Source organism: Lytechinus pictus, unplaced genomic scaffold (assembly GCF_037042905.1).
Source record: "Lytechinus pictus isolate F3 Inbred unplaced genomic scaffold, Lp3.0 scaffold_25, whole genome shotgun sequence".
NCBI lineage: Eukaryota > Metazoa > Echinodermata > Echinoidea > Temnopleuroida > Toxopneustidae > Lytechinus > Lytechinus pictus.
Window position 1 is genome coordinate 944,396 of NW_026974145.1, and position 12,268 is coordinate 956,663.

General features: G+C 35.1%; 1 protein-coding gene across 2 annotated transcripts; it reads left to right on the forward strand.

The window, feature by feature from the left end:
• The first annotated feature begins 1,889 nt into the window (after nucleotides 1-1,889).
• Nucleotides 1,890-12,180, forward strand: LOC129277642 (cytochrome b5 type B-like). 2 transcript variants are annotated; one of them, XM_064115242.1, is made up of 5 exons: nucleotides 1,890-2,027; nucleotides 7,210-7,344; nucleotides 7,657-7,693; nucleotides 8,106-8,197; nucleotides 8,677-12,180. In XM_064115242.1, the coding sequence occupies exons 1-5, from the start codon at nucleotides 1,935-1,937 to the stop codon at nucleotides 8,698-8,700; spliced, it is 381 nt and encodes a 126-aa protein (XP_063971312.1). In that variant the 5' UTR covers nucleotides 1,890-1,934; the 3' UTR covers nucleotides 8,701-12,180. The 2 variants fall into 2 exon arrangements, with proteins under 2 accessions (XP_063971312.1, XP_063971313.1); XM_064115243.1 differs by lacking the exon at nucleotides 1,890-2,027 and adding an exon at nucleotides 3,724-4,275.
• The last annotated feature ends 88 nt before the right edge of the window (nucleotides 12,181-12,268 follow it).

A 12,268-nucleotide genomic window follows, 5' to 3' on the forward strand; every position in this document is an offset into this window, starting at 1 on the left:
CTCGCATAAAGAATGTATTTTTTCAGGTCTATAAATTATTTCAGGTCATGCTTCGCTCTCGCTTTGGGCCAATTCGAATAACGAGGCAATTGTCATTTTCATCAGTTTCTGCAAATAGTTCTTACTATGATTTTTTTTTTCAGATCAGTATATCAAGAATTCAGTTCGCGTTATCATCATTATATATCAAGATTTTTTTTCTCCACAAAGTCAAACAGTGCTTGAAAGGTTTCCTCTTTGGGTCAAAGTATACATAAAAATAGGCTTCACGCTCTTTTGAGTGCAATCATCCTGTTCTTTGTTATAAAACAAAGTCAAAATCCCGTTTTCACGGATGAATATAAAAACTGTTCAGCTCGCGCTTCGCGCTTACATTATTTTACCTAATAAGCATAATTCATCTTCTTCCTGAGTCCGGGCAAATTAAACAGTCCTTAAAATGATCCCGTTTTAGGTTATTATACAAACCTTAAGCTCGCCGCGCTTGAATTATTTATTTAGTATATAAGATATGTGTGTTATAAGATAACGTGTCTTGTAAAATAAATTTGAAATGTATGAAACTTACCCCCTCCCTGACAAAAAACTCAGGTCTTCGAACGGCCGATGACCAATGTGGATTATTTCTTTTCCCGCCCCAACCAAATCGGCAAAATTTGGACCCGCCCCTGTGCATTGAAATGATGATGATGCATGATGACAACAACAACAAAAACAACAACAATAATAATAATAATAATAATATAATGATAACAATGATGATGATGATGATGATGATGATGACATGGATGATGATGATGATAAGTAATAATAATAACAATAATAAATATAATGCTACTAATAACATCACTTGTTATAGAAAAAATAATCATAATCATTATCATCACTATTATGAAAGATAAAATAATACCAACAATAAGTATAATTGAAATAACGATAATAACAACTACATCCATAATATAGATTTTGAACTTCAAAGTTGAGAAATGAAAAAAAAAGGAAGCTGGGATTCACTTTCATAAACTTAGAAACCAAAATACAAAGAGAGAATCAATCTTATCAGAAAGAAGGCAATGAGAGGAGCAATATAATACTCGTTTCATCAAAATCGGTTCATAGAATAAGGAAGTTATAGAGTTTGAAAAGTCCTGCTTTCTATGGGGATCATCAATTAGGCAAACATGCTTTAAAATGGGCTGATTTTGTGGACAACTCTCCATTTGTTTTGTACAAAAATTTTCAGATTCCCCTATTTATTTTACATATTTCACATTATATCCTCCTGACCTTGACATAATCTGTGAATTATATATTCCCATGACATATGTTATGGTCAGAAGGAGACATGCTGCAATTTGAAAGATGATGGGCAAAATCTGAAAATTTGTGTACAAAACAAATGGAGAGTTGTCCAAAAAATCTGCCATTCTGAAGCATGTTGGCCAATTTTAGCAAGGAGATATCTGTGATATCTCCTTGATTTGAGGATCCCCATAGATAGAACAACAAGACTTTTTAAACGTCAATAACTTGCTTATTTCATACCCGATTTTAATGAAACTTGTTTTAAATTGTTCCTCTCATTTTACTCTTTCAAACATCAGGATTACTTCTATTCATGGATTTTGGTTTCCTTTAGCACCTATAACTACATTAATAGACCCATATTTTCGAGGAAGTAAAATACATCAAGACAACCCGGATCTTTTCACACCGGGGGGGGGGGAGCTTTTCATGGGGTGTCTGGTCTGTGGTGCTCAATTGCGAATTTACTCCCGGCCAATCAGAAGCGAGCATTTTAGTAACTTGTGAAAGTTGTCAGTGAAATGGCACTGGCAAGAGCCTCCATGGAATGCTCCTTGTCCTACACGCAGGATGTATTTTACAGACGTGGGAAATTTATACCATTGATCATACAGTTACATGGATGGTGCATGCATGTCTGCATCTGCATGAACGAGTGCATAGCTACTTATAATAATTGGATCAAGAAAATAAATATGGTCAAGGGTGAATATATTAATAAGGTAAGACTGCTTATCTTTTAATTATCCATTTGTTGTCTGGTATATCATCTTAGCTTGATAACCGATAACAGTCATTTATGAATCTTGCCATGTGAAAATAACATCACGCGGCATCAACGAGGCCGAGGTTCTATACGGTATTGTTTTGAACTGTATATAATAGTAACAATTTTAACGTTAGATAAACTGAGAACTAGGTCGCATAGGTATTTTGAAATTGTCTGCTAATTTAACGACGGCATAATGGTGCATGTATATCATATTGTGTATTTCATAAGGGCCAAGCATCGGCATCGTGTAAACCTCAGAGTTTTTATCAATATTAACACATGGATTTATCTGGAATCTGAATTACTTATAGGCCTATACAGTCCATGCATAGGCCTATATATCATGTATATATGAATAAGTATCAGATTCACTGTATATTTCCCGCTTTAGAAAACAACAACCTGCTTGCAATATTACAGCAGACATGATTATCCATTTCCCAAAGTCCATGGCAATTGTTTCCCTCGTCATTTTTCCGAACTCGTGGACCCCCCCCCCCCCCCCCCCATACACACAAGAAAGAAAAAAGAAATTATAAAAAAAATAACGAATATTATAACATGCGACTTACTATAAATATAAATGGATGGAAGTGCAAACCATGGAGAAATAAGATTGACCATTCTCCATTTTGCTTGTATTGTGTATTCGAGAAATAAAACTATGACGTTGTTGTTGAGCTTGACCCCTGACCCGCACACAGTCTACAGAAATCAGCCAGTTATTGTTGATCGGGACTTTGTTCTTATTTTCACCACACTCTCACTAATTCGACTCGATTCTCATTTTGTTTTTCTTCTGTAATACATTTGTATTTACTTATTCTTGATATTTTTTGCTCTGTATACTGTTGACATGAGTGTAATTTTGTGTGTGGGTGTGTGTTTGCTGTATTTGTATTTTTCGGGTTTTTTTGTTTAATCATTGAGGTTTGAACGCGTAAGCCTAAACTTGGCTTCGCGCCAGTTCATTCAGCGATCTCCTAAATGTCATCCAATCAGGTGATAGTATTCCATACACACCCCCAGGCGAGCCCACAACAATAATACTACACGCACAATCCGGTAGTGCAGTGCTTTGATGCAGTGTTATTCAAGGAAATATTATGGCCATGACTCTTCAGAATTTTCCACGCTATAATACGCAATATAATATAAACATGATGATAATAACTGAGCTTCTGTGCACTTTGACAGAATGGAACCTTTGATACTTATTATCCCATATAAATGCAGTTGATGGCATAATTCATTTTGAAGAAAGATATTCTTTGGAGTGTTTGTGACATCGCTTATAATGAACTTTGAAGTGATTGTCATAATGATATAAAAATAATAATTTTATTAATGATTGATTTCACCCGTTAACTGCAGGGCAGACTGTATATCTTGTAGAGTAAATTTACCACTTGACTGATAATGGGGTAGCCGGGGTAACTTGGGGAAGTTGCCCCCTGAAACCCTCTAAAATAATTTCTTCAACAAAAGTGATCGATAAGCATATATACCCCTAGTCTAAAGGAAGGTAGAAGGAAGCAAAAACATTCTCAACCAACTACTTTTGAACATTATCGTCAATATCCGCATTCCATTCTTTTAAACCAATTGTCAATTGTTTGTCAAGTATTATACTGAACTCAAATACTAATATACCAATTATCACCCCCCCCCCCCCCTCTCAATAGTTTTGCTCATACCACTCGGACCTTGTTAAGCAACAAGAGCGTTTGGTAACGTCGCTCTCACTGCACCGAGTCCATGTTGGTTTGGTGAGCCAAATAATACGGCGCCCTTTTCTTTTCGATCAATAAAATAATTGTTCCCCGTATTGCAAGGATGAATGCATTGAACAAACCCACGACATCGGTCTTCTATTGTTAAAACCCTCACCCGGTTTTTTTTTTCATAAACCCTACGCTGTATATATTGCACCGGGTCACCGAGATATGTGCGAGTTGGAATAATGTTTTCAGCATTAACTTCTGAATTTTAAAACAGTCTGACAGGATTTCATAATTTACTTGTGTGACAGCGGACTCGTCAATAAGTGGTATTATCAGGAAGATTTATAAGCATGGTCGATCTGTTTATTCATCAGTAGGAACATGAACTGACGGATTGAGAACCTTAATTTGTGTATTTTGGATAAGCGAAAGTTTTGTGCAATGGCAACTGCAGAAACGAGTTCCTTTATAGCGGTAAGATACGCCAAACTGAAGCGAAATTATTATTTTAAAAGGCCCTTGTATGAGCTATATACACTTTTATATGTTTATTTATGTTTGTTATGTTTGCTGGTATGTTTAATGTTTTCTGTAATTATGAAGTATAATATATATATATATGTTTTCTTAATATTAAATAGTGTATGGATCTCGATCTGTTCATTCTAATTGTTGTTTTTTATACCCATAAATTGTCCTATTACTGTGCCCTGCGGATCGAAGCCTTTTCCGATTTCATTTTTAACTGTGATTCTATTCCATAATATAAACTCATATAAACATCGTATCCTCTCCCCCCTCCCCCCCCCCCCCCGCCCCCTGAGCCTCGCATCTTATGATCATGTGATTATGCCTACTACAATAAAGAACCATGAATCAATATGGCCTCATCCCACATGAAATAGATCTATACAAAATACAATAAGTATGCTTCGGTGCCCTAAACCCCTATAAATGTAATTCGTATTTGTACTACAATACAGGGTTGTAATAAAAAACGTTTTTTATTAAAAAAAACAAATAAAACGTTTTTTATTGTTTTAAAACGTTTTAAATCGTTTTAAAACGTTTTTTTCAACGAATGATGCAATTTTCTGTAAATCGATGAAACTATACACTACTGACACAAAATACAGTATGATTTAAGCTCTTGATGTTTTAAATAAGAGATGACCACTATTTTGTTAATGAATTTCCAAATGAAAAGTTCATTTTTCCCCCAAAATTACTAAATCATGGAAATTGAATGCCTAAAAAAAAAAAACACTTAGTAAGTTGACACTTTATTCCTAATACATGTATACATGTAGTCCCAAGGTATATTGAGTCTTGTCAATCGGGGGGGGGGGGGGGGGGAGGAGAAGAATTCACACAATGGAAGAAATTGACGTACATGGGGTTTCAAAGCTTAATTTCATTACCGGTAAATCAATATACTTTATTTCATTTGAATCAATTATACAAATTTTAGTGCATGAAATACAAACTCAATTCAAATCTATAAATAAAGCCCTTGAACTACTTATCTTTTTAATTCAGGAATTCTGATCAAATGTAAAAGTATTAGAAAAAATCAGTAGGCCTATAGAATGTTTTTTAAACCCTAATGAGACGTGGGGGCTGATTCAGCCCCCCACCTCGTAATTTTTTTGCGATAAATCCACTGCGCAATTTTTTGTTAATGCGTCACTCACAGCCTTTCCTTTTTTTAGTCTAACGCAACTTATGAGACCAAAATCGCGACCCCCTGGTATGCGGTTCCGAAATCACGCAACATTTTGTAAGTGCATGCAGACCCAAAATTGCTCAAAAACGTCAATTCGTGTACAAATCCAATGCAAATACTGTTTTTAGCCAAAATTCATAAATGTGTCATTATTTTTCCTTTTACCAATTAAAACAATTAATTTCACCTTGTTTATGGTCAAAATATATTCCCTATTTCCTATTTTTAGATTATGCCATGGGTAATGCGCGTGCCAATTTTCGTTGTGATCCCGCGATCGAAGGGCCCAAATCATAAGGGGGAGGGGGGCCTTCAGTCTTCTTAGATAATTATGAAATAGCCCAGTCTATTTAGGTTACCGGTAATGTTTTTTAACTTTTTTATATTTCTTATGTATAGATTTTTAAAACTTTTTTTTATTACTAATAGAAATTTTGGCAATAATTTTCCAATCGTTAACAATAAGTACAAATAATGATAAAGATACAAATTTTGGCAAGAACTCACATTGGGTTTATACATGAAATCACGTTTTTGAGCAATTTGGGATCTGATAATATGCACTTGTGGTGTATATCATAACTGCACACCCATGCATGCATCCCAAAAATAGTCTAGAACGATATGTCGTGGCCCTGTCGTGTTTATGGATTTATCATAGAAAGTTTTAGGGGGCCATTAAGGTCCCCTGGAATTGTTAGGGTTAAGGTTTGCTAGCTGATTATCTTACACTGTTTAAAGTACTTTTCTTCATCTTTACAAAGCACAAAGTTTTACCGCTTTTGTGTGTACGGTGTACCTCAAGAGTATGATGTCAGGTTTACAGTCTTTTTGTAAAATATTATTGTGCTTGTGCAACACTTCCATTTCATTCAAGTACTTCTTTAACATGTATTTGAGCTCATTTAAAAATAGTGTTTCTTTCCCTGTCCAAAAAGTGAGCACAACACTCAAATGTTTGTTAAAATGATAATATTCTTAATGTGGATTGGATCATTGATGTGCACAATTGAACAGGGAGAAGAGGAACAAGACAAAGCAATGGAGAAAGAAAGAATAAAGGGGGAAAGAGAAAGAGGAGAAAAGGAGTGGTGTTGAAAAAGAGTTGTAGTTGGAAGGAAATAATACACCACTTAATAAAAAACGGAATTAAAAAAACAACATTCATCTAAAATCACATCAATGCAAATTTATAACACACAAATCTATGCAGTGTTTTAAAACACGTTTTTTTTGTAAAAAAAACGGGTGTTTTAAAACGCGTTTTAAAACATGTTTTAAAACACACCGTTTAAAACGCGCCAACCCTGCTACAATATCATGAATATAAAACATATATGAGAGATGCACAGGCGTATCAAAAATCAAATCATCGGTGAAACAATTCTACCCCCCTTTCACACGGTTAAAAAAAAAAAATCGTAATTTGAATAATGATTCCAGTGAAAAATAAGGCTAATGACGAATATTTAGCACCTGTCAAACCAACTCGAACATGATTAGAACCACGAACGCTAATCACAGTCACGAATTACAATCGCAGTCATTATGACGATGATTCAATTAGATTCACGTGTGAATAGGCCCTTAGACATATTAGGATCACTCGCCATCGTCTATTTAGGAATCGTTAATTATTGACATTTTATAAATCTTTGTTATTTTATTCCGACCCCTTACAGTCTAGTCCAAACAACAATGACGTTGATGATATCACCCAGTTTTCAATGAAGGAGGTGGCTCTTCATTCAGATCGTGGTTCGTGTTGGCTTGTCATTAAAGATTTTGTCTATGATGTGACGTCATTTATTTCAGAGGTGAGTTTCACATTATAATAGCCCATTTAACACTTGTGATATAATTAATTGCCTTTCACAAATTTTTTTTCCAGGCAATATTCCCCTGCACCTTTGTAGGCAAAACTTTAAAAATTCATAAGCTTCGTCATTTGTTATCAGATTCTGATGAAATTTTCAGCATTTCGCGTGGTGAATTGTACTCTATTTAGATATAATTATTTTCAGCCCGGAGTACCCCTCATGTTAAAAAAATAATACTTTGTACAGCAGTTTAATTTATTACAATTTACAAACGTAGCTGATCTTTCTTCTTGGCTATTTTTTTTCCAGCATCCTGGCGGATGGGAAATTATTATGGAGAGGGCAGGTAGGCTATATACGTTTTATTCTTTATATCACCCACCCCTGTGCACTCTCTGCCTCTGTTAGGTTGTGTGGGTGTGTGTATCTCTCGCCCACCCTCCCTCCCTCAATCTCCCCACTTCACTTTCCTATATTATTATGATTCCCTCTTCTACAAAGAATTCTTCCTTTGCTACCTATGTTATCGTATTTACCACAAAATTCTGGTGCAAATGTTATATCAGATCAGTCGTGACTATAATATTGTTTATAAAATAGTTTGTCCATGGGACCAAAATGCCGATAAATCTATTACCTGCAAGTTGATTATGAAGTTATTCGGCTATGAAGAATCGATCTGATATATATATATATATGTATATATATATATATATATATATACCCCCTTTGTGAACGCAACACTCTTTATCATAAAGGTACTGACGCAACTTATGCCTTCGAGGGGAAGGGTCATTCTGAAGACGCAAAGAAGCTGCTAGCTGGCTTTATGATTGGTCAATTAAATACGGTAAGATTGTTTTTATTTTTAAATAACCTATTGGTTCACAATAATTATTTTGGAGAGGCAAATAAAACGGTCCGCATCCAAAGACACATTAATTCACTTCAACGTACAGTATACCTTCCCCTTCACTGTTTGACAAAAAACAACTGAAACTAATTTGAAAGGACCGAAAAATCATTGTAAAATATCAGTGGTAGATCCAGGGGGGGGGGCATGAAAATGAAAAAAAAAGACATTTGGAAAATTAATTTTATGGCCATGCGTTTCCCCACCCCCACAATTATTATAATGATTCAAAGAATATGGTTAAGAGGCTGTAAATATACGCAGTTTTGCTTATTTCTATTTTTAGTATATTTTTAACATTTACCTATTTTCTCCACCCCCTTTTTTCTCCTCCTCCTCCTTCTTCCACATCCCTCCCCCTCTCATTGTCTACTGTTTCTCTGTATATTTCTTCCAATTATTTTATCTGTATACAGAACGAGCGTCTGGAGAAAGGTTGACAACTACTAGTCCTTGTTTTTATTATTAAGTTAAATGGTAAATATATCATAAATATGCAATATCACGGTGTCTTCTTGTCTTATGAGAAATAAAGAAGTCTATTTTTTTAAAGTGTATAGTATATACATGTATGTGTAATTCGCGCTTTTGGATGCAGCTTTGTCATTATATTAGTCACTTTTATTCAATCAAAATTTGTAGCAATTGAGTTTTAATCGCAATTTTTTTTTCCCTGATATATATTCTTATGTGCAGATATGAATCAAGAATATAAATCCTTTTATTTTGCACCTGGGTAGGTGTGGTTTCGATTGCTTATAGAAGAATTAAGAAGGCATTTATTACAGCTTTTGTGAATAATACTGGTATATTCTTCTATACTGTCTTTCACTCTTAAATATCTTGTGATGATAATGCTGCAAACAAGTAAATATACACCATTATGGCAAAAATAAATCCATTTCAAATTTTAATGAATTGTTTATTGTAGCCTGCGTCAGCTGTATGTAAACTACAAGATGGACCTAGGGGCTTCCAGGGTCTTTGTGAGAATACTAGGAAACTGGCACATATTGAAAAGATATGATTTATGTTATCAGGCATAAATCATAAGTATTATAGTGATAACAATATACCACGAGGGTAATTCTTGATTGATTTTTATCATATTCATTACATACACGTATGTATTCATTTGCTTTATACTATGTATTTGTTTACCTCTATAATGTAAGATTATGCTAAAGTACTGGAGTGGATCATATATTTCATAAAAGTGGGGGCATGTTATGGCACATTAAGGTATAATTGCACATTTTGGTAAATTACCAAACGGCACATATTAGTAAATTGCACATTTGGGTAATTTAACAAAAACGTGCAATTTACCAAAATGTGCCGTAACAGGGTGCACTAATCTTTTTTAAACTAGAAATTTGACGTGTCCAAAGGACACAGATGCCCCCGCTTAACGCAATCAGAAATTCATTCAATATGATTGAACTAAATATCGTGCAGAAACCAATATGCATATATGAAATGAACAAATTAAGACCTTTGAACCAACTCACATATATAATGAGCTTTGACCTGTGGACTCCGAATTTAAACTTAGCCTGTATTTTGGTGTCATCTACCTACACACCAAAATTGTTTTTAATCTGTTGAATATTTCATAAGTTATTATGTGGAAACCAACTAGCATATTTAATGAGCTGTGACCTTTGACCTGCGGACTCTGAATTCGAACTTAGCCTTTATTTTGGTGTCATCTACCTACACACCAAAATTATTTGAAATCCATTAAATACTTTTTGAGTTATTGCGTGGAAACCAACTCACATATTTAATGAGCTGTGACCTCTGACCTGCGGACTCCGAACTTAGCCTGTATTTTGGTGTCATCTACCTACACACCTAAAATTTTCAAAATCCATTAAATATTTTTTCGAGTTATTGCGCGGAAACCAACTCGCATATTTAATGAGCTATGGCCTTTGACACCGAATCTGAACTTAGCCTGTATTTTGGTGTCATCTACCTACACATCAAATATTTTTTAATCTGTTGAATATTTCATAAGTTATCATGCGGAAACCAACTCGCATATTTAATGAGCTGTGACACTCGCATATTAAATGAGCTGTGACCTTTCACCTGCGGACTCCGAATTCGAAATTAGCCTGTATTTTGGTGTCATCTACCTACACACCCAAAAAATTTTTAATCCATTAATTATTTTTCGAGTTATTGCGAGGAAACCAAGTGGGGGGACGGACGGACGGACAGGGGCAACGCTTAATGCCCCCTCCGGACTTCGTCTGCGGGGACATAAAAAATGTTCTGAGATTCAAATATTACTATAAATCCTCCGACAAACAAACATCACCTGCCCCCCCCCCCCCAAAAAAAAGTGCATTTTAGCAGTATTTTCTTTAAATTAATACAAGCGTTATCACTTCAGATAAGTCCCCCCCCCCCCGCAAAAAAAAAAAATCGACAGATCTGCAGCCAGTAAGCTCCTACAAATCCCTGAGGTCATTCTCTACATCTTCTGCTACTAAGCACCCGCGTCCAGAAAAAAGGCGTGGAAAACGGTCTCATGACATAATGGTTGCCTTTTCAGCACCATTTGTAGGTACATGTATCAAATTATGGATTTCCATAACTTTTCACATGCGTTCTGCCATTTAGGGCTGCAAATTTAGTTGTGAAGATTGCGCCAATTAGGATGCACTTTTGAGGTTGTTGGACATGGGTGGGTATAGCACGTCATAAGGAGAGTGACCCATGGGTTACACAGTCAGTCCGCAAGCCCCTGTGTTAATGAGCAAATGAGCAAGATTTATCCAAGTCCTCTCGTGGCTGAATTCATGTCCCTGCAAAATCTCGTGAATTGTGAGACTTTCTTTCTCAAAGAATTTAACCACTTTCTTCTTGAGTAATATTGATTATTTTTGTACCATGGGCAAGAGTAAATGTTACCCTTTTATATTGGTCATTTCTTTTGAATGAAATATTTTGATAAATAAGTGAATTTTTTACCTGAAAAGATGCATCAAACAGAATTTTCTTCCTCTGTTTTCACTTGCAAATTGTGCAACATTTTGTGTTTTAGGCACCAACATTATTTATATCATCAGAAAGCTCAAACTCTATACTTTCTTACAATGTCACTCTTGATATGTGGCATCTTTTAGATGGGTCAGCAGCCAGTTATATCCATCAAGATGCAAGACGAGATTTCTGAAATTTCTGAGTAACATGAAATCCAGAGTTCTGATTGGCTGAATACTGTTTTCAAAACAAACAGGCGCGGGTAATTTGAAGAGATTACCACATGGTGAGTGTGACCTTGCAGAGGCCCAGTGTGGGGAACATTGGAATTTGCGTGGATGTGTGGTCTATGACCAATCAGAGCGCAGTATTCTTGTTTTTGAGCTGCAAGATGTACTTGGTCTATGAAAAGCTGGCTGCTGACCCATCTAAAATACATCTTCTTATAAAAATTATATCATGTTAAAGCTTAGATCTTCAGCCTTATCATGATTTAAAAATCATTTGTGCCCAAACAGAAATTAAGTGTGAAAACAACAACTTTTGTTGCATGAAAAAAACATTTTGTTTCATGTTTTAGATCAAGAGTTTTTCCTATATTACAACATTCTTTTAAAAATCCAAACACATGACCTAAAAGAATGATTCTTCTTCTTTACAAAGATACCAAAAACATGAGATTTTGTCAATATTTAGAGCAGCAATGGCCGAATAAAAAGAGGTGTTTTGGTTCGCACCAAGCTCATTAACTATGCAAAAACCCTCTAGTCATGAATATCACTTGGATAAAAGAAGCTACTTTTTCAGGGCTTGCGGACTGACTGTACATATTTATTATATACCTCTTTTTAATAAGTACTTCTGAATGTACACCTGTACTTTGATGATGCTGAAATCAATTAAAACTATGGTGATATGAGAGCAAAGTCTGTCTCCCTGTTTTATTTTTCTTGGTTGTTCAAGTTGATTAGGACAGTGTTGAAAATACATGGTTTAAAGTTGAATTAAGAA